We start from the raw sequence: 24,145 nt of genomic DNA on the forward strand, positions 1-24,145 counted from the left end.
GTCAACACAAGATGTATGTAACTGGTTAAAACAATATAATTTACATAGGTAGGCTGGATTTATTTTATTAATATTTGTTCTGTATAAAAGATGCGTATTTCCGAGATGTAAAAGATAAAAACATCCCAAAAGAGAGAGAGAGAGAGAGAGAGGGGGAGAGAGGGAGAGAGAGAGAGAGAGAGAGAGAGAGTTTAACGTTCACTCGACACAAACTAGGTCATTTCGGGAATAACATATGGTTCAAATTTATTTCAATATCTGACTTGAGCGTAGGGCTCTTTAGCAGTGGAAGGAAACCGGAGGACCCGGAGAAAACCCACGAGGTTGGACAGGCGACCATACTTCTTGTCACGTACAACTGGGGAATCGAAACCACGACAGTTGACTCAATGACAGACCTTGTGATACAGCGCGCACGTGCTACCCTCCTCCCCTCCCCCATTCTAAAAGACCTGACATTAGGTGCTAACAAGAATACTTTGCACCTCTGTTAATAGGGAGCAGAGGTAACTCAGTGAGTTAGGCGCTGACAAGGACGGGTGGGAGTAGCAGCGATATAGGATCAAATGTTTTAGTCGACAGAATATATGAAAACTACATGAAACTATGTTGTTTTAGTCACCACAATAAATGTAAACCATCTGAATCTATATTGTTTTTATTTTGTTATTTTAAAGAAACGAAACGTTGAAGTCTTTAACGGGTAAAGAGTTGACTTTCTTACGGAAATTACGTCACGAGGTAAGATTTTTATTTCATAATATTGTTTCAGTAACAGTTAATCCTGGTCCAAACATTGCTCAGTGATCAAGACTACAGAAGTCTGGTCCAAACGATGCTCAGTGATCAAGACTAGAGAAGTCTGGTCCAAACATTGCTCAGTGATCAAGACTACAGAAGTCTGGTCCAAACGATGCTCAGTGATCAAGACTAGAGAAGTCTGGTCCAAACGATGCTCAGTGATCAAGACTAGAGATGTCTGGTCCAAACGATGCTCAGTGATCAAGACTAGAGAAAGCTGGTCCAGACGTTTCCAAGTAATAAACAATAATTGTATTGCATATAAATATTTGTGACTGTCGTTTGTTTGTCTGTCTGTCCGTGCAGGGTTCGCGTCTATACTAGAGCTGTTCTGAGACTGAAATTTGGTGTATAGAGGTAGCTCCGTGAATCTAGGGAACCAACTGCCACACCACTTAACAACAGCAGTCACCTTGACCCAGTTAAAGCGCGGGCTTGGTGACTTCCAGTTTTAAACGACAGCCAGCTTTTATCCGCACCGACTACTTTTTATCGATCGCACCTGCACATCTCATCCAGATTCAACTACGTTCCAATTGGAACCCGAGTCTTTAAGGGAAGAAGAAGGGATCGGGGAGTAACATAGGCCTGGTGGCGCTGAACTACTGCTTCCGGTTTCGGTTCGGGGCACAACCCCTACAGTGTCGAGTCATCCGTTAGTATATATATAAAAGTGATGATGCAGGGATGGATTACCAAATAATTTGTGGGCTATGTTTTCGTTACGACCCGACCCATTCTCCACACAGGCGTGTTTCTTCGTATTTTATTAATGACGGTCTCTATATTAATATATTTTGAGATTTATGTTATCAATCAGGCCGGTTCGGCCTTTAATCGATACATATATATATATATATATATATATATTTCAGGCACCTGAATTTTTCTTCACGTATGTTAAAACCGATCTTGGTTTAAACAAGTTGTCTAACTTGATGATATTTACAGATGCCGTGGCTGCACTTAAAAACTAAACATTATTAAGAGCCATTCCACGAGAAAACCATGCAATATCATGCAGATGTTCGAAGGTGGGGGTCGGCCGTTTTAGTTCATATTCATAGGGTTTGGTAGACCCATCGAGCCTACTCCCCAGCCAAAATCGCCGATTTCAGAAATCAACCGTTTCCGAGATACTGGCCGATTACGTTCTTCGGCTGATTTTTGCCATTTTTAGGCGACATATTAGCTATTTTTGTTGCACTACTACCGCTGTTACATGACCATGGAGAACTAGGTTTTGGTTGTTCGTGATAGTCGGAGTCTTACCCGGTTCAAGTTCATTTTCCATAGGTGTCAGGAGACTACACAAGATACGTGTCTGGAGATACCTGAAATGTACCCTATCTTCAAATCGCGATAACTCCACTGGAGCAGGGTTTGCGATAAAAATTAAAATCAATTTATTTGCAGCTTGACCAATTCTAACAACATAAGAAATAAAATCTTTGTCAGCTAACTTGCAACAGTATGAAAATTCGTGTCGAAAGTTACCAAAAACTTCAGTTTTTATTGGGATACATCGGCGGATTATTCAGGTACACAATCGCCTATATTGTTATTCAAAGGGTCAATATATCAACTCAAGCTCCCCTTCAACCCGCTTTGCCAAAATATTCAGTCTCGGTGTGGTTTGGTATCCAGTCTACAAATCCAAGATGGCGTCTCCCAGTGAATTTGGATTTTCGCAAATTCTCGATCTAAAATGTCGATCGTGATTATTTAAACATTTAAAATTACAATTCAAATGATGAAAGTCGACAATTATACAAAACAGACCCAATTTCCAAGAAAATCGCCTATTTGACCTTGACCGTGACCTTCAATCACGAGGTCATCGGGGATACATGCAATTTGAAGTTCACACGTTGCTCTATCAACAAACCATATCTCATTCGAAAATATCGAAAAACAAATGAGTTAGAGTTGGGATTTCAAAATTTTCTTGTCGGACATTTTACCGAAAGTAAGGGGGCATAACTCTTATCGTTATTTAAGCAGACGGATTCATACCACAATTAAAAATCACGTGTCAACAAAATATTCAAACCCCGTACATAATAACAATAGGTGCACCTCGATATTTTTGATATTTAAATCTCCCGTCTTCATTAGCCCAGTTGAAGCAAAATAGTAGGACGTTAACCCCCCATTTCATTCCATTCATTATATTTAATTAAGCTTGCCGATCCTGCTTCGGCTTCAAATTCACAGCAGTAATATTCCTTCAAAATAACGTGTCTTCGTTTATACGACAGCAAATGCGTGAAGAACTTCCGAAATAAGAATAGTTTGTGATGCCAAAACATCGTTTTCTTCTTTATAAAATGTCGACAAAATATTCAGATCCGCACGTAATAAAAATAGAAACACCTCACTATTTTTGTACGTCTACATTTTCGTGTGGGCGTATATTGTCGTCGCCCCAGTCCGTCCATCCTTCCACATTTTCGTGTGGACGTATATTGTCATCGCCCCTGTCCGCCCGTCCGTCCACAATTTGTTTATGGACACTCTACAGGTTATAATTTTTATCCACTTTTAACAAAACTTGAAATATAGGTTTATGTCCTTAACGTCGTGGACTATGGCCCCTGATTTTACGAAAAATGATGTTTTTAGCTTGTGGGCACTGCGGGTCACAATTTTTATCCGATTTTGATGAAACTTAAAGGGTGTGTTTATAACCCAAAGATCTGAGTTCCTTTCGATATTCCCGCATATTGGACGTTAACGTCCTGGATTATGGCCCATGATTGTACAAAAAGTCACGTTTTTAGCTTGTAGCCCCCTCTAGAGGTCACAATTTTGATTCGATTTCAAAAAACGTTTTAATATATCACTGTTACACGCTAATGATGGCGGAGCTCTAATTTCGTGAAAATCGGACGAAACTGCAGGACAAAATGGCCGCTCCTCGTACGCAAATAGTGTAAAAGTATGTAATTCCAGGGTTGTGGACACGCTCGAGGTCACAATTTTTGTAGTATTTTGATGAGATTTGAAATATATGTTTAGATCCCAAAGATCTCGGTCCCTGTCGATATTCGCGCATATCTCACCGTAACTTCGTGGAATATGGTCCCCGATTTTACGAAAAATCGCGTTTTTAGCTTGAAGTTCTTCTAGATGTCATAATTTTTATCCGATTATAAAAACCGTTTCAATATATCACCGTTACGCCTTAATGACGACTAAGTTTGAATTTCATGAAAATCGGACCGAAACTGCTACTCATACGCAAATAGTGTAAAAAAATATGTAATTCCAAGAGTGTGGACACTCTAGAGAACATAATTTTTTATCCGATTTTGATCAAACTTAAAATGTATGTTTATTTTGCAAAGATCTCGGTTCCGTTCGATATTCGCTCATATCACACCGTAACTTCCTGAGTTATGACCCCTGAATATACGAAAAATCACGATTTTTTTAGCTTGTAGTCCCCCTTGATGTCACAATTTTTATTCAACTTGATGAAACTTTTATATATACTTTTATATCCCAAAGATCTTGGTTTCTTTTGATATTGTCGCATGTCAGACTGTAACATACTGGATGATGGCCCCTGATTGTACAAAAAATCGCTTTTTATTTTGCTTGTTCTCTGTCCATCTCTTCAAAAATGTGGGCGTATCTTGCATGGCAACCGCTTATTCATTATTTAATTCCCGTATGGTATTCAAATTTATGTCGGTAATATTCCTACAAAATTACGTGCTTTCGTAATACGATAGAATGAAATTTGCCGATCCGTGCCTGCTTCAATCAAATTCAAGGCAGTAATATTCCTCCAAAATTACGAGTCTTTGTTTATACGGCAGCAAATGAAAGAAAGATGTCCGAAATGAGAATTACTTGTGGTGATGTCAAATCATTTTCGTAAAATGGTATTTTAAAATTACATTGATAGTTAAATCGCTTCTAAAAGGCATACAGAACTTTAGCATATGGCGTACGAAACCGTTAACATATAACACATACAGTAGTTTCGTAGTAAGCACTGCCTTATATGGTAAGCGATTTTCGTGCGATAATCGAGATCGCGGGAAAGTGCCACTGTTGATGGGAATTTATATATGGTGTCTTAAAAGAAGTAGTTTCATTACAGAAGTTAAAGGTTTAATAGGATGTTATATACTATTAGGATAATATGTGACATCAAGGATTAGTTTCTACGTGCTGTCGGTTGATATTAATGAGATTAAATTGTCCGGCAATGGAGAAACAACTGAGGTAATCACGTAGATAAGGTTGATACTCACTCTTATTGGATTGATAATTAGTCCAACAAAAGAGAAGCAATGACTTCTGTTCAAGACTAGATTGATGAAATAGCGTAGGGCATGTCCGGAATGTACGGACGAAATCCCAACACTTAAAAAGCGGAAATTCGACGCGAAAAGTGATGAATTTCGCAACTTTCGACACAAATTTTCATACTGTTGTAGGTTAGTTGACAACGATTTTATTTTTTATGTTGTTAGAACAGGTCAAGCTGCAAATAAAACAATTTCCATTTTTATCGTAAACCCTGCTCCAGTGGAGTTATCGCAATTTGAATAAAGGGTATAATTCAGGTGTCTGCAGACACGTGATTTGTATAGTGTCATGACACCTACGGAAAGAGAGGTTGCACTGGATGACTATTATACTACGGTAGGGTGAGACCCGGACTATAATCACCAACCAAAACTTAGTTCGCCATCGGTCGATTAACGGCTATAGCAATGCTACAAAAATGGTCGAAATTTGACCGGAAAATGAAGAAAATTAGCCGAAAAACGTAATCAGGCTGTATCTCAGAAACAGTTGATTTCTAAAATCGGCGATTTTGGCTGTGGAGTAGGCTCAATGGGTCGACCAAACCCTGTAAATATGAACTCAATCGGCCGACCCCCACCTTCGAACCTTCTGCATGGTTTTCTCGTGGAATGGCTCTTAATACTCTACATATAGAACATTTTGTTTTATTTAGATTTCTATTTATTTATATATTTTCTTAAAATTGCATATTTGATATTTATGCATTGTGATATTTTTGGATACAATTTTTATTAATTTTCTTTTTGGTATACATTTATTTTGATATTATATTTTATAAATATTTTATGTTAAAATGTTCTCTGATTCTCACCTGGGAATATCTACAACGATAAAATAATGACAGCTGATTACATTTGATAATTACAACATAAATAAGATATACTACTGATGGTTTTAACCTACAATAAACTTCACAGTCTATACATGTCGATACAGCGGGGTAAATCAAGGTGACATATCGTTTGGACCAGAAGAATATTTAAAGTGGACTAATTAATGTAGTGTCGTACTTATATCATTAAAGTTTTGCCCAGAAGAATGTTTAAAGTGAAATAATTAATGTAGTGTTGTACTTATATCATTAAAGTTTTGCCCAGAAGAATGTTTAAAGTGAAATAATTAATGTAGTGTTGTACTTATATCATTTAACACGTTGTTCAATATGGATATGGGATAACATCACCCCAAATTACAGATCCGTCGCTTAAATAGTCTTAAGATAATACATGCTTTAAAAAAGAATGTCAGATTATGTTTGTAAATAGTATAATGTATATTGTGTATATAGGTTATACAGGTTATACCAGTGTGATATTGTGTATATAGGTTATATGAGTGTGATATTGTGTATATAGGTTATATAGTGTTATATAGTGTATAGGTTATACCAGTGTTATATTGTGTATATATGTTATACCAGTGTTATATTGTGTATATATGTTATTTAAGTGTTATATTGTGTATATAGGTTATATGAGTGTTATATTGTGTGTATAAGTTATACCAGTGTTATATAGGTTATACCAGTGTTATATTGTGTATATAGGTTATACCAGTGTTATATTGTGTGCATAGGTTATACCTGTGTTATATAGGTTATACCAGTGTTATATTGTGTATGTATGTTATTTGAGTGTGATATTGTATATATATTGTTACGTTTGTTTATTTCCAGTGAGGAACCTGGAAACATTCCATTAAACTAAATATATTTTTATTTCGTCTTTTATATTTGCTAATGGGAGCATTTACAGGGTAATGAAGACTGTTCTCGGTTCTAAAGCGCCCCCCCCCAGCCCTCCCCAAATTCATCCAACAACTTATGGCAGGAAGTTTGTACAAGGAGGATATTCTAGGGGTATTTAATCAACTGCTGAAAGCTGATAAATTGTTTGTGTGATGAAACACAAAAACTTAAATGATAGGATTTGGGTAAAAATTATAGAAATATGTCTTCAGTATTGAAATTACAGTCACTCGCCTGGGGTGAGACATCAATCTGTTATTTACAGTCACTCGCCTGGGGTGGAATATCAATGTATTATTTACAGTTACTCGCCTGGGGTGGAATATCAATGTATTATTTACAGGTACTCGCCTGGGGTGGAATATCAATGTATTATTTACAGTCACTCGCCTGGGGTGAGACATCAATCACATCAATCACTTGAATACGGTGTTCCTCAAGGTTCTGTTCTTGGGCCTGTGTTATTTTCACTTTACATGTCACCATTAGAAAATATTATTTCCCAGCATGGATTAAACTGTGTCATTTTCGCTGACGATTCTCAGATCTACATGACTTGCAGGACCCGCACTGACTATTCTGTTGTTGCCTCCATAGAGGCCTGCGTGACCGAGATCCGCCACTGGATGCAGGCAAACATGCTTGCTCTTAATGACGGGAAAACCGAGGTTCTCTGGTTTACGTCTAAAAACAAGAGGGTCAGTGATCGGGCCCTGGAGGCTGCTGTGCGGATTGGTGACGTCACAGTTCCCCCGTCCCAGTCGGCCCGGAATCTGGGCGTAATATTTGACTCTTCCGGCTCTCTGAGCGAGCATGTTGTCGCCGTGTGTCGTGCTGCGTCGTACTCTCTCTGGCGTATAGGAAAATTGGGGAATCTTTTGGACCAAAGAAGTACGGAAAAATTAGTTCATGGTTTTGTTACATCCAGATTGGATAACTGAAACAGTTTACTTTTCGGCCTGCCTTCGTATCAAATTCAGAAATTACAGCTAATCCAGAATTCTGCTGCTCGGCTGGTTGCCAGGATGTCGCATCGATCGCGTGATTCTATCACGCCCATGCTACGTGAGCTCCATTGGCTTCCGGTCGAGAGCAGAATTCGCTTCAAAATTCTGTGTATTATTTTCAGAAGTATTCACCTTCGTACGGCGTCGCGTTACCTCAGTGAGCTGGTGTCCGTTCAGAGATCCGGAAGAGTCACTCGTAGTTCGGATGAGATCCGACTCGAACCACCCTCCACGAGAGAGGCACGCCATTTTACCGCATATGCAAAGCGCTCACTGTCAGTCTGTGGGCCCGAACTGTGGAATGTTCTCCCTCGAAATCTTAGGGCAATCGATATTTACAGTCAATTTAAGGCCACTCTCAAAACGTTTCTTTTTAGGCAATACTACCTTTAAATTAATGATTGTATCTTTATCACATATCACGTATTCTTATTATGTATATTATGATATTTTTATTTTTATTGTGTTCTGTGTTATATGTATAAATTGTAAAGCCTACTGAGATAATGTATGGAGTGGGCTCTAAATATATTAATAATAACTAAATATATTAATAATCAATCTGTTATTTACAGTCACTCGCCGGGGGTGGAATATCAATGTATTATTTACAGTTACTCGCCTGGGGTGAAATATCAATGTATTATTTACAATTACTCGCCTGGTGTGGAATATCAATCTATTATTTACAGTCCTGCGACCTCCAGTCAATAACAAGGGGTTTGGTAAAGTATAACATTATAGGGATCGGGTGAGATTTACTAACATTCAAACCTTTTATATCGGTCAAGGATCCAAGGAAAAGCCCATAAACCAACAAAAACAATAGCGTTTGTATAGGCGGTTGCAGAACAATAGGACGTTAAACCCCATTTCATTTCATTTGTATCCGCGGCGATTTCGCTTCAGTAATATTTTCAAGAGACCAACAATATCTTACATACATTTTATTTTGTTTTAAATTCTGTAATAAGTAATTCAATTGATAATTATCATATCTCAAATCGACAGAAGCTGGAATTAGCTGATTGATAGAAGAAAGACATAGTTGATTGATAGAAGCTAGATATAGGTGATTGATAGAAGCTAGACATAGTTGATTGGTAGAAGCTAGGCATAGTTGATCGATAGAAGCTATGCATAGGTGATTGATAGAAACTAGACACAGCTGAGTTATAGAAACTAGACATAGCCGATTAATAGAAACTAAAGTTAAACAGTCTGTGACCGTACTTTATCTCAGGTCAACATAGCTAATAGAAGCTAGACTTAAAGTGTCACCATTTTCTTGAACATAGGTATCCCATATAGGTGGAAATATAACTGAAAAACAGATTCAATATAAAATATTATTTATAACAAGTTTTAATATTCTTTATATCAGATTAAAATGACAGGGCCGACGGTATTCACAATGGTTAATATTTCTACACATTTTATTGTACAGTCAGATTTAAATACAGAGCGGACAAATCTCACTATAATAGTTAAATTAAAGATACATTATAAAGAGCTGGTCGTTCTTGTTATAATAGTTATATTAAAGATACATTATAAAGAGCTGGTCGTTCTTGTTATAATAGTTATATTAAAGATTTAGTTAAAGAGCTGGTCGTTCTTGTTATAATAGTTATATTAAAAACTTAGTTAAAGAGCTGGTCGTTCTTGTTATAATAGTTATATTAAAGATTTAGTTAAAGAGCTGGTCGTTCTTGTTATAATAGTTATATTAAAGATTTAGTTAAAGAGCTGGTCGTTCTTGCTATAATAGTTATATTAAAGATTTAGTTAAAGAGCTGGTCGTTCTTGTTATAATAGTTATATTAAAGATTTAGTTAAAGAGCTGGTCGTTCTTGTTATAATAGTTATATTAAAGATTTAGTTAAAGATCTGGTCGTTCTTGTTATAATAGTTATATTAAAGATTTAGTTAAAGAGCTGGTCGTTCTTGTTATAATAGTTATATTAAAGATTTAGTTATGTTAAAGATATATTACGTAAGATTTAGATACAGAGCTGACAGTTATTTTTATAAAATAAATCAAAGGGAATTTTTTTAACGTGTCAGTCACATAATCTGAGCGACGTTAGGACTGTCTCGATTGTTATTGCTACCGTTGTTGCTATAGTAAACAAAATCTCGATTATCCATTGTTTAATAAACCCATTAACCGCCAATCGTGTTTAAATCGAGTATCTGCCGGCATCGAGAGATGATTATGGTCTTGGCAAGTTAATAAATGTCTCATTTATATTAATCGGCAGATTGGTGTTTAGTACAATGCGTCTTTAAAGACGATACTTCCAGAAAGGTTTAAATACTAAGCATTGAGTAGGGCTCGTTGACAAGGTGGCCAGGGTTCGATCCTTGTGGTGGACGAGATAGTTCAACCCTGTCAGTGGAGCAGTAAAGGGGGGTGGGGGTCTGTCAAAGAACATTGTCTATTAAAAGAACCAAGCAGAAATAAAAGCTTTCTTTCAAATTAGATTATAGGCCACGCCCTCCTTTCACATTATATTACAGGCCACGCCCTTCTTTCATACTAGATTATTGACCACGCCCTTCACACATACACATGGAAATCTGCTGTCTAAAGACTTGTATACTTACTGACGTCACCAGATTCTATAACTGTTTGGAAACGATTACATTTGTGCTCACAACCTTTCTTCTGAACAAAGTCTAATGTCCGGTTTCCTGTATTCTGCATGTACATAATACTTCCTTCAGAATCTTCACTCTTAAAAATAATTAAAATTTGTTATAATTAAAATATTCCTGTGTAAAATAGTCGTACTCGATGTCGGTCAAACCATTGTCCAGGTAACCTATTTAATTTATAAGTATATAAGTAAAACAATAGACCTTTGTATTCGGTAACCTCTAATGATTGACAACGATACCCTCTGAACATTTATTTTATGAATGATCACAACATGTCCTCCGGGCATCATGATGATGCACATTGACCACGTACCTATATAAGGCCAGAGAAAGAGAGAGAGAGAAATGGGGTTTAAGTACCATTACTATAGAGGACATTATAACCAAAGGACACCATTAAAGGTATATTCTATATTATAACAAAAGACCCAGGTTTATTACCGTATTACACCTGTCTCAGAATAAATCCGTTGGTATAATATCATATATTTTTACCCTCTCCCGTACTACATAGAGGTGTAATTTGTGCCGTTAGACCAGGATAAAGTATATCAAATCCAGCTTAAGAAGACAGACGAAGAAAACATAAGGTAAACAATTTGTGATATTAAAATGGCAGAGGCAATTCTAAATGATCTAAACGGAACCGTAAAGCAACTCAAAAACGCAGTGGGGAGCCTATCAAATACAGTAGGCGCCCTGACTACACAGGTTGCGACTCAAACAGCCGCACAAACTGAGGCATCGATTAGGGTATGCGATAACTACAAATATGGTAGCCCGCGAAAATTTCAATCATGGGTAAAAACTGTAGAAAAATACGCAACAATTAAAAATCTTTCAAGGGGAGCTATACGAGAGTGCGCTTACCAGGCGTCTCGTTTCGATGAAAGGTCAGATACTATGGCCATGATCTACTCCATGAGGAATCTCAAGCAAAAAAAGGATGAAAATGTCCAACAATTTTCAGATAGAATTTTAGCAACGGCGCATCTAGCTTATTCAAACGTGGAAAATCCAGACGTACAAGCCCACATGGTGCTGACGTTTACGGGCGGTATAGCTGATAAACAGCTGTACTGTGAGCTATTGAGGAAGTACCCACGAACGTTACAGGACGCGACCTTGATCGCCACACAGGAACAAGAATTCATGAAAAGATACTTGACGCGTACGGGCCAACAGGCACCCCCGGCGGCGATAGCGGAAAGAATAGAAGTGGATCAATTCCGGCCACGAAAATGCCGTAAATGCAACCGAGTGGGTCACCGAACGAAGGAATGTCGCTCACAACGCGTTAACGCAGTCGAAAATAGGGAAGCCCAGTATTCATGCTGGAACTGTGGCGAGGTGGGCCATTTTAGAAGGGATTGCCCACGGCAATCCCAGGGACAAGGACAGCGTAGGGGACCCACGAGACAAAAACGCGGACCAAGGCCGTTAGGCAGGGGCCAAATGCTAGAACAGGGAAACTACTAGACTCTCTCCGATCCAAGAGCTATTGGAGAGAGTGGCGATGAACCAAAACTAATTAAATACATAAGTTTGGCGGTGAATCCGAGTTCATGCTTGTTGAAATTGGAACGACAACTTTATAGGTGCCTTTGTATTCTGGGGCTGATTGTTCCCTTATATACAGCACTTATCTATAAACCAAAATTATCTCATGAAACGATATCGCTCCAGTCTGTCAACGACCACGAAATTAAGGTTGAAGGTCATGCGATATTGCATTTCGAAATGAACAAGAAAAAATTTGTTACGAGCATGAACAGGAATTTGAATTAGATAGGGTTTTTAGGTAGATAATAATGTTAGGCTCTACTTTGATCTTGGTTGATGGGACATATATCCCCCTTATTGTCGACACATATGTCTCGTCATTCTTGCGTATAACGAGGGACGTGACTGTGTGTCCACAATCGAGTGTGCTGTGTGTAACCAAGCTGCAACAGATACCACAGACACAATCATTACATGTGTCTGGAATCGAAGACGGATTCGTAGGCTCTGAACCTGGACTAATGATATACAACGGATTGATGCCTCCCTTGTATCAAAACGAATCTAACTATTTCGATAAACCCTCTTTTGACCGAATCATTAGCACGTTCAACATGTTCTATGGACAAAATTATGGGCACTCGTCAAATCCAAACTTCAAAACTATACCCTGGAAAAACTACCCAAGAAATTACGTGGGCTTGAAACAATCCCAATGTCTCATTTAATATTTGAACTAAATAACCTCAAATCCAGTAAAACCGGGAAGAAACGGTTTAATTGGCGACATTACACAATTGGGTCAGGTATCATCTTTGTAGTTATCGTTGTCTTTGCCTTCTGTTTCCATTTGTCGAAAATAGGTAAAAAAATTAGAAAAGCTTTATCTGTCAAGTTTAGTAAATCAAATAATTTAACCGAAAATGTAAGAGAAAGAGAAAGCAACTCTACGTCACCGACAGCCGCTCTGCTTGAACAGCCATACCGAATCTATCCGAATATCTTTAGAGAGCTTACAGAACAACGCAGCGCCGGACTTACAATGAACCTGTCCGATTATCACAGCAGAGCCCCCACAGAGAACGAATCTAAAGTATAAATGAAGGGCTATGCCTCACATCTAACATTTGGGATCTGAGGGAAAATGTTAATATCTATGGTGGAACTGCAACGAGACCTCGACATCTGTGGTGGAACCGCAACAAAACCTCGACATCTATGGTAGAACCACGTCAACACCTCGACATCTATGGTAGAGCTACGTCAACACCTTGACATCTATGGTGGAACCACGTCAACATCTCGACAGCTATGGTGGAACCACGTCAACATATCGACATCTATGGTGGAACGACGTCAACATCTCGACATCTATGGTAGATCCACGTCAACATCTCGACATCTATGGTAGAACCACGTCAACATGTCGACATCTATGGTAGAACCACGTCAACATGTCGACATCTATGGTAGAACCACGTCAACATGTCGACATCTATGGTAGAACCACGTCAACATCTCGACATCTATGGTAGAACCACGTCAACATCTCGACATCTATGGTAGAACCACGTCAACATCTCGACATCTATGGTAGAACCACGTCAACACCTCGACATCTATGGTAGAACCACGTCAACATCTCGATATCTGTGGTGGAACCACGTCAACATATCGACATCTATTGTTTATAAGGCATTTAGTGATAGGACTAACATTAAAAAAAACACGAACACAACTTTATGGATAACAATCACTAGTAACTTTAATAGTGCAACGTTTCAACAAGTGTCCTCTTGTCGTTATCAAGGACAGGGTAAAAACGATAATATGATACAAAAACCTGCGAGTAAGCATTTAAGTATAAAAATGTAGAAGAAGCCATAAAGACAAAAATTAATACTACTATAGAGGACATTATAAAAAAAACACAACGTGAAGTACCATTATTATAGAGGACAAAATGAAATGAAATGAAATGGGGTTTAACGTCCTACTGTTCTGCTCCTAAACTGGGCTAATGAAGACGGGCATACGCCATACAGTGTGCTATGAGGGAAATTTTACCATGGCAGCGGTACTACGGCCTACTCTTATATCTAATTCCAACTGCCAAGGGATCTTTTACGTGCACGCCAATGTGTACACGGGACCTCGGTTTTTCGTCCCATTCGAACGACTAGACAGCTGTCCTTGTCAGGCCCTCCGTCCTGCATCACTGACAAGGGGGAACCACGCCGGAAAATCTGGATGAACTTTCTCGGCCAATGCAGGGATCGAATATAGGGGACAAACACAACGTGAGGTACCATTACTATAGAGAACATTATAACCAAAAGACACCATTAAACATATATTCTATCTATAGTATAACAAAATAACCTGGTTTATTATTTTTACCCTCTCGCGTACTACACCTGTCCCAGGTATGATATATTTGGTAATTCAGAAACAGTCAATCGATAACAATTACTATGGTTTATTACAGCATATATAACATGTCCAGGTGTAATCATAAATAAACAAAAAGATTATGGCCATGTTAACGATTGTGTACAGAGTCAGTTAAAAGCCTGATTAAATATATATATAAAGACTCGTGAAATGTTGTTGAATAAACTACAGTAATCAGGGGCGAATCCAGGAATTTTTACAGGAGGGGTTTTTCCGGTACCCGAAACAATGTATCTTTGGGAAGGGGCCGGGGGTCTTTCCAAACCCCCGGCTTCAAAACTGTTTGAGAAATACATGTTCCCATCGACATTTTGGGGTATATATTGTACATATACACTGAGCTTTTTAAAGAGAGAAATCCAACACCTCGTTTGATGTCATTGTTTATTATGAATTAATAGGATAACATTGTGATTCAATTTCATTAATGCAAAGCATTAGGTGATATCACATATGTCTATATCATTATCTCGCGCTTTGAGGATAAGCACACGACCGTGACAACAAAAGTGTTGATTTACAATTTCTTTATGTAATTGTTATAATAATAAAAACTCACCACAAGATAAGGTTTAGCTCTTGGGCCATCAATTATTATCTGTCTGTAGATCAGGACTTCCGATATTTTTGAAATAAATTTTGGTCGTGGAAACAGAAATCGTAATATCTGACTTGTCATAATCCGTCTACTGATCCTGAAACAATTAATGTTACAATGAGAGAGAGAGAGAGGGAGAGATAGAGAGAGGGAGAGATGGTACAATGTTATTTCAATTGTGTGTGTATGTGTGTGTGTGTGTGCGAGAGAGAGAGAGAGAGAGAGAGAGAGAGAGAGAGAGAGAGAGAGATCACGTGGAGGGACAAAGGTAATAATTTAACAATTTTTACTGACCACTGCATATGAAAATTGGGTGTTTCCATAATTTTGTCTTTCAAGTTTTCAACACTGACCAAGTCCACCGGTCGTTTTAACCAAGGCACCGTTGATTTTACTACAATAGTTGGGCTGTCTAAATCACTATAATGGTTTTTAATAATATCTGTTAAATTTGTGAGAGTCATTTCTTGTGTATAATTCTGTAAAGGAAAAAAAATATATTGTATAAAATATAACTGACAAGGACATGGTATTTAGTCGTACGGATGGGACAAAAAACCAAGATCTACCTTGATAACGTTGGCATGTAAAAGAACCCATGGTGAGGCTGACATTCCGTTTTAAGAGTAATATATCCACCATAGCCCACTGCATGAAGTATTTCAACATGTCAAATAACTCAAGTCTAGTAGAACACTGAACAAGTAAGGAGTATTTATCCTACAGCATTGGATCAGTTATCGAGCTCGGAAAATTCAATATATTTTTGTTTCGTTTATCCAATCCCAAATATACGAAACTTAAGCTGTCTGTTTATATTTAACTCCGCTTGAGAACAAACATCAAACTTGTTGGCAGACATTTTAATTCCAGCATCGACGTTTTACTTTAAGAAGTATTTATTCTACTTTCACCTACAATTACAAATACATGTAGTATACTAATTTCTAAATATTACAGCAGAGATCTGTTCTTAAAGCCGATAGTTCTCTGTGTGCTGGGTGCATCCCATTATTAGATTATAAGACAAGAATAGTTAATCCCTTAATCTCTGATTCTTTAGATCTGCAGGTTAATAATAGGTGCAGGGAGACCACACCACAGACAAACAATTACACAAGACAAATACACGAACACCACACACAAACAATTAAACAAGACAAATACACGGACACCACGCACAAACAATTAAACAAGACAAATACACGGACACCACACACACATAGAATTACACAAGAGGATAGAACATAATATACAGACACCAATTACACAAGACAAATACACGGACTACAACAACTTCCGAGGCGAAAAGTCGAAAAGTCACTAATAGCGTGGTGTGTTAATTTCCTAATTTCTACTTTTCGAGGATAGAACATAATATACAGACACCAATTACACAAGACAAATACACGGACTACAACAACTTCCGAGGCGAAAAGTCGAAAAGTCGCTAATAGCGTGGTGTGTTAATTTCCTAATTTCTACTTTTCGAGTTGCATTTTGACTTGGTATGCGTGTTGGCGCCTTCTTACTGACATCAATAAATACAAAAATATGACTAAGTCGAAAGTCGACAAGACGGCATACAAGCCAAAATGCAAGTCGAAAATAAGATAGTAGGAAAAAACGAGGGGCGCTATTATCGCTGTGTGTTATTTCTTAATTTCCTATTTTCGAGTTGATTTTGGCTTGTATTGTCGCCTCACATTTTGTCGTAACTTCTACTTTTCGACTTTTCGACTTTCGCGTTGTGAAGAGGCGAAAAGTAGAAATTATGAATGGTAGTTATAGGCTTCCATAGTATAGTCCCGGGTCGGTAGTGATACAAACTTCACTCAAAATAAACAACAAACTAACAACTAATAAAGGATGCACCCCCTAAATTATCAATTTACCTTAAATAGAGTTGGCCTAGAAAGTGCTGCAGTTGGCATGGTTACATTATTGCGAACAGCTATTCTGGTACGATTGACTCGATCACAATGCCAACAATTCTCTGGGATCTCTTCCACATATACTGGATTGTGTACTAGACACGGTGCATTGTGTAACACTGAAAATATATCATGCAATTCTCATTTAGGGAATTATGTCTGTCTGATTATCATGTAATACAACCCTACACCGGATATAACCCTACACCGGATACAACCCTACACCGGATTCCCTCTCCGGATACAACCCTACACCGGATTCTCTCTCCGATACAACCCTACAATATTATACAAATTGAATCGCTAATAGGAATCTCAGTTTTTACAAAGATATTTTATAGATCTGTGCTGCTCACTATGCGAACACGATCACCGCCAATTGATGATGGGCCGGTTATAATCCGATTGACCTAAAGCCTGGATATTAAGTACAACTGATTTTGATTTTGTTTTCATAATTGAAGGAGGGGGGCGTGATGGTCTAACGCGCTCACTTGAGTTTCGATTCCCAGCTAGTCCATAACAAGGAGTAAGGTCGTCTGTCCGACCTTCTGGGTTTTCCCCGTGTCCTCCGGTTTCCTCCTACTGCTAAATACCACTACGCGCAAACGAATTATTGAAATAAAATTTTACCATATGTTAGTCCCGAAATAAAACCGTTTTTGTTGAGTGGACTCTTTTTTAATAAAATATTCATTAATCAATCCGAATTACACGTTAGCGTAAATTAAGATCTGAGAAATTTGATAAATGCGAAAAATGTAAAAGACGCACCATTTGTTGAATTAAACAATAAGAATAAAAACTACTGACCTCCTATATTTAACATGGTATGAAAAGGTAGAGCCAACAGCCTCACATATCTCATACAAGCGTGGTCATAAGGTGAGAAAACAATGGCGAACGTTTTTCCTAATGGGCCTTCCAAATCAAATATCATATGATAAACATATGCTGTTAAATAAATAGCCATAAAAATCAAGATGCTCCTGCCAGCTTTTGTAAGTAATGTCTTGTGTTTACAACTATCAAAATCAATTTTAGCCGCGTTATAAAACTTGATCGATTCGTCTCTAGATTTTTTAAGAATCTTTGTCGATACCTCCTTAGATAGAACCAGAAACTTTATTGATTCTTCTTTAAATATTTCAAGATTTCGTCGGAGAACTTCCCAATCACTTTGAAGTTTGACTCCCAGAGCTTGTTGGGCACATTGAAGTATTTCTTCGTCCGTCAGCTGCATGTCTTTAGCTAACAATTTTATCTGTCTGACCTCATCTTGTAAACCCGATATGCCTTCATCATACTGTCCCTCCATATTCTAATTTCTTGAACTAAAAAAACAAAACAAAAAACCAAGTTCCCGGCAAATTCTAATATCTCGAAATAAAAAAGAAAACCCCCCAAAACAGTTGATAATTTTGGACTAAATATGATGAAATTGCTTATGGATAAAACAGAATATAAAATGACTCGCTATAATCAAAGTTTTGAATTCAGTTATAAGTTTTGAATTCTATTATTTTAATTATTAAAAGTCTACCATTCCCTCAAAATTCTACAAGTGGTTCTAACTATCTAAAGACTGTCCAGTTTTGTATTCAATTTGTATTCATATAGCTATGACTATATATAAAAAAAAATATAAAAATGAAAATTCTACCAGTGCTAATATTATATAAAGGTTGTCCAGGTAGGTACGAAAGGACGACCAAGGCTAATCCTCTGAAGGCTTCAAATTTTGTATTCGATTAAGAGACTAAAATTCAAAATTCCATTTATTCAAAAATTTCTACCAAGCCGCCAAACTCTCCGAAGGGTGTCAAATTACGTATTCAATATTTTAACTATTAAAAGACTCAAGTTTTAAAAAAATAAATAAAATGTTTTTAAAAATAAAGAATAAAAAATAAAAATGTTACCTGTGCTTCTAATTATCCAGCTTTGTATTCAATTATTCTATGAAATGACGAAAATCCACAAATATTTGTACCAACTCTTCGGGCTGTCAAGCTAACTACAATCTGTTCAGAATCAGAGGTTGAAACAGAATCAATGAACATCCTCTTATTTTACGTGAGAAAATTAATTAAACGAACGACAACAGGTGGTGAGATATTTATTAGATAAATAAATAACATAACAAGTTGAAATTTAGAAAAACCAATAATCAGTATTGATTAATTGTAACCAAAAAAAACTCTTACACTGATTTTCAATTTCTAAAATATCAGTGAATAATTACAGACTGTCAAAGTTCTGATAATTCCATGTTACTCAGTGGGGCATGTTACTGAAATTTCTATAAAAAACGATTATATCAACAATTCTTTGAGTTAACCACCCACCCCCGCCACATTGGCGTGATCAAATTAATTGTCTAACAGTGTCATACGTTGTTTTTGTTGACACGACCCCTTTCTAGAGAGAGAGAGAGAGAGAGAGAGATGGTACAATGGCATTTCAATTGTGTGTAATGATCTGTGGGTGTGAGGGGAAACCACGAGGCTTGACAATCGAACCTGCTGGTACCATACTGGTTGTCACGTGCAAACTTGTCATCACAACATGACGTCCCATACATGTCGGATAAAACAAGACTATAGCCAGGATGGAACAGATCATAAAAAATTTGCCCGGACAGCGGAACTACGGACTACTCATATCAAATTCCAACTGTCAAGGGATCTTTTACGTCCACGCCAATGTGTACACGGGACCTCGGTTTTTTGTCCCGTCCGAACGACTAGAAAGCTGTCCTTGTCAGGCCCTCCGTCCTGCATCACTGACAAGAGGGAACCATGCCGGAAAATCTGGATGAACTTTCTCGGCCAATGCAGGGATGGAACACGCGACGTCCAGGATAGCGAGCCCGCGTCTTACCCACCCCTTGTTATATTTATAACATTCTGTAATAGTTTGATGGTGTTGACAGAATCCTACATATATTAGTATTCCATGTTTTTATAGTTTATTATTATATCTAGTCACTACCTATATCAATATCCAGTAACTAAATACTTCTAGATCACGACACTATATAAATTAGTAGCTGTATTCACTTTTGAGTAACTAAATGCTTCTAGGAGATCATGACACTAAACATTAATTAATTTTAACAAGTCTTGAAATAGTTGATCGTTTATCAAGCTGTTGTCATTAGTTACCTGGACCATTATGTTAAAACTCATGTATTATTCGTACATTGATTATACTACATTGAGAGGAGTGAAGTTTGGTTTAAACAGTATTTATTTCGACAATACTCTACAATATAAAGGCATAAAGAACAGGCTACAAAAAACAAGTCATGTAGGCTTATATTTATTTGTTTCCTTCTGGTTTGGGTGTATAATATACGTACAACTTCAAACAATATATGATATAGACAAAAACTAATTACATTATTTTAGTTATGGAAAATAAATAAATAAATAAATAAATAAATTCCTCGCCACAAGGTTTATTTTACGGAGTGAAGTGTTTTATATGTTTAATATATTTGTAAACCGTTTTAAATATATCGGTGTTGGCGTCTGGAGATAATTCGGTATTACCGTAGAGTAGAGAGAGAGAGAGAAATGGGGTTTAAAGTCCACTCGACACAAACTAGGTCATTTCGGGACTAACACATGGTTTAATTTTATTTACATAATGCGCTTGCGCGTAGGGGTCTTTAGCAGTGGGAGGAAACCGGAGGACCCGGAGAAAACCCACGAGTTTGGACAGGCGACCCTAATCCTTGCCACGTACAACCGGGGATTCGAAACCACGCCAGTCGACTGAATGACAGACTTTATGATACAGAGCGCGCACGCTAACCATTCAGCCACCCCCCCCCCCCGCCCCCCCCGTAGAGTAGACTAGTAATATTTCTATGTATATGGATGTTATACTTTCAAGTCAGATACAGTGTGTTTAGACTTTTTATGCAAGATAAATATAGGTCGTATTGGCATTATACAATTTGCATGAATGTAAGTCTAAATATCAGATAGCGACACTGTTTTTTTTCTTCTAAAGATACATAATTATTGGATTTGAAAACAAGTCAGAGCTTATTATATATAAGTTCATCTCTGTAAGGATTATGTTGAATATATTAATACGAAAATAAACTCCTCAAATTTCTTTATGAATATGTTAATACCCCTTTAAACTCTGTACTTTCTTTCTTTTGTAGACCTCTAAATAGAAGATGAGCCCTTCTCTGCTACAACCCCCTCATAAATAACTGTGTAAAAACATACTTTATTGCAGGTAGAAAGACTTTATTGTCAGTAATTTCGACGGAGGACCTGGCAAGGATATTGTCTATTCGATTCGTTGGCGTGCATGTAAAATAATCCTTGACAGAATTTAAAATAAGAGTAGGTCATTACGCTGCTGTATGGGCAAAATTTACTTCATAGCACACTGTATTACAAACACCTGTCGACATTAACCCAGCCATGCAGAAAACATGAGATAAACCCCATTTCATTCCATTTTCACATCAAATATGAACAAAAATCTGTTAAAAGATGTAGTATCTATCGTGTTCGGAGGAGAAAGGGGATGGCGTGGGGGGGGGGGGGGGGCTCTGGGACACCTCATTTGATATAAATCTGTTAAAAACTGTAACTTCTATTGCTTTCAGGAAGTTTTGAGTAAAGGGGGTAACTCCGGAACGGACTTTTGCCAAGCATTGATTATCGATGGAATTCGTCCTCTCATGAACGAACAATCAGGGGTAATAATTCAGGAATTTAAGGTTCGACGTGTCTACGAGTTATTTGGGAAATAAACATATATTGTAAGCTTCATCTAAATTGGATAAAAATTGTGACCTGTAGAGTGTCCACAAACAAATGTGAACAGACGTCCGGATGAACAATGTTGACAGAATAATACACGAAAATGTGGGCAAATAAAAGGTGTTTAAGTATGAATAAAGAAGTTTTTTTATGCATTGAATTATTTTTTGTTAGTATCTGTAATTTTTAAAATTGAATTTTATGTACCGGTATCTTATTGTTGTGTAAATATTTGTTAGTAATATTGTACTAACAAGAAAATAAACAAGTACGTATGTACTTAAAAGAACGCTTGCCAGTTCAAAATCAAAGAAGCATGGACAGATAGACGCTGTCCGGGCAAAATTCTCCTTCCTTGTATTTTACAAACAGTCATAGAATAAAGATTACCATATGTAATCCTAATGAAATACTGAAGTATTGCATGTGTTGACAAGATAATGTTAAACCCCATTCCATAATATATGTTTATGTTTTGCGATTATATACAGTTTAATAGGCCCATAACAGCATTATTCATTTTAAATTATATTTTCATGGTTACTTTTTCTCTATTTTTTTTTAAAAATATGTCATATCAAATTTTCTACCAATTGAGTCAATGAAATGGAGTTTAACGTCCTACTTTTCTGGCGGGGGGGGGGGGTGGATGGCCGGTCTGTCATTGAGTCAACTGACGTGGTTTCGATTCCCCGGTTGTACGTGACAAGGAGTAGGGTCGCCGGTCCAACCTCGTGGGTTTTCTCAGGGTTCTCCGGTTTCCTCCCACTGCTAAAGACCCCTAAAATTGAACTATGTGTTAGTTGCGAAATGACCTAGTTTGTGTCGAGTGGACGTTAAACCCCATTTCTCTCTCCCTCTCCTACTGTTCTGCACCAACTGGGCTAGTGAAAATGGGCATACGCTATGCAATATGCTATGGGGGAGAAATTTTCCCGGGGCAGTGGCATTTCGTCATCGAATCCAATATGTGAATGGTTCTTTGATGTGCACGCCAATGTGTACGTGTTCTTTTTGTCCAATCTACACAACTAGACACTGTTCTTTGCCAGGTCCTCCGTTCTGCACTACCGACAGGAAGAAACCACGCTGCAGAATCCCGGGGTACTTTCTTGATTAACACCACCGTACATAATCCTTATATTGAGATGGGTACCATAATACGTTTCAGTGCCATTTGTAACAGGGGACTCGAAGAACGAGGCTGGACATGTTGCACATGTCTGGCTTGCGGCTGTTGTTTCGATCCCTGGTGTGAGCGTATGTGGCTTGGGGATAGGGGTGCCTTCCCAACCTCGTAGGTTTACTCCGGGTCCTCCGGTTTCCTCCCACAGGAAAGACCCTTGCGCGTGCCCTAAGATGATTAAAAAAATGAAAAAATAAAACAAAATGTCTGCGATATCACCCTCGGTGGAAGCGGACGTTAAACACTAAGAACAACAACATCTTGTACATCCGGATTACGCACGTTACGTGGCCTTTGCCAAAATTCTGTCCGAAAATATCTTGACATTTTCGTCTCTTTGTTGTTTCATATGTGGTATTACTGGGATGAGGCTCATCGGAGCAGACGTCTCGTCAAAGCTAAATCTTAAATTCAGCATTTATTTTGTGCTTTTCCCTGAGCTATCTTTCTGTGAAGTTGGTTTTTCCCCGAAGTGTATAGCAAGCATAGCCCCTAATTACATCATTTCGTTTGCCCTTAAGTGCGGCATACTTCTGCAAGGATTTCACTAACGATTTATGTGGTTTTCATCGTAAGTCTCCAATAGGGTGGCTAATGTCCATATGGTTAAAAGATGCCATTCACCTCTTTCGTGAATAACAATCTTATCTACTGTCTCGTGGACGCATCTGTGAAGCCGTAGATATCATTCAACAAGAAAGACATATACAGTCCTTCGTCGGTTACATCCTACGGCCAAGGACCTATCTCGGATGTTCACCAAACGACCAATAAATACAGCTAATCAAGATCACTATGTTAATAGTGGTGCTTTCTGGTTCCTGCAACTAGAAATTGCTGAAAGTAATTCCAAGCATGACATTTTGTTAAATTGTTAATTGGGTCATATGTAACTTTAACCACGGGGTCTTGGTCAAATGTAACTTTAACTAAAATAGATATGATAAATAGGTTGAATTCTTCGAAAGACAAGCGATAGTTGGGTTTACAACAAGGGATAGTTGGGTTTTACAACTAGTGATAGTTGGGTTTTACAACAAGTGATAGTTGGGTTTTATAACAAGTCATAGTTGGGTTTTACAACAAGTGATAGTTGGGTTTACAACAAGGGATAGTTGGGTTTTAC

At 37.7% G+C, this 24,145-nt stretch overlaps 1 protein-coding gene across 1 annotated transcript; it reads right to left on the bottom strand.

Annotated features, from left to right (window-relative positions):
- Positions 1 to 8,815: 8,815 nt before the first annotated feature.
- On the bottom strand, positions 8,816 to 19,098 carry LOC126814646 (uncharacterized). The gene is made up of 7 exons (XM_050539935.2): positions 18,960 to 19,098; positions 17,851 to 18,371; positions 16,999 to 17,156; positions 15,398 to 15,582; positions 15,065 to 15,200; positions 10,495 to 10,624; positions 8,816 to 9,207 (listed from the first exon to the last, which is right to left on the bottom strand). Exons 2-7 carry the CDS (start codon positions 18,353 to 18,355, stop codon positions 9,119 to 9,121), a joined length of 1,203 nt encoding a protein of 400 aa, XP_050395892.1. The 5' UTR covers positions 18,356 to 18,371; positions 18,960 to 19,098; the 3' UTR covers positions 8,816 to 9,118.
- Between the last annotated feature and the right edge of the window lie 5,047 nt (positions 19,099 to 24,145).

The sequence above is a fragment of the Patella vulgata genome, chromosome 3 (genome assembly GCF_932274485.2).
Source record: "Patella vulgata chromosome 3, xgPatVulg1.2, whole genome shotgun sequence".
NCBI classification, from domain to species: domain Eukaryota; kingdom Metazoa; phylum Mollusca; class Gastropoda; family Patellidae; genus Patella; species Patella vulgata.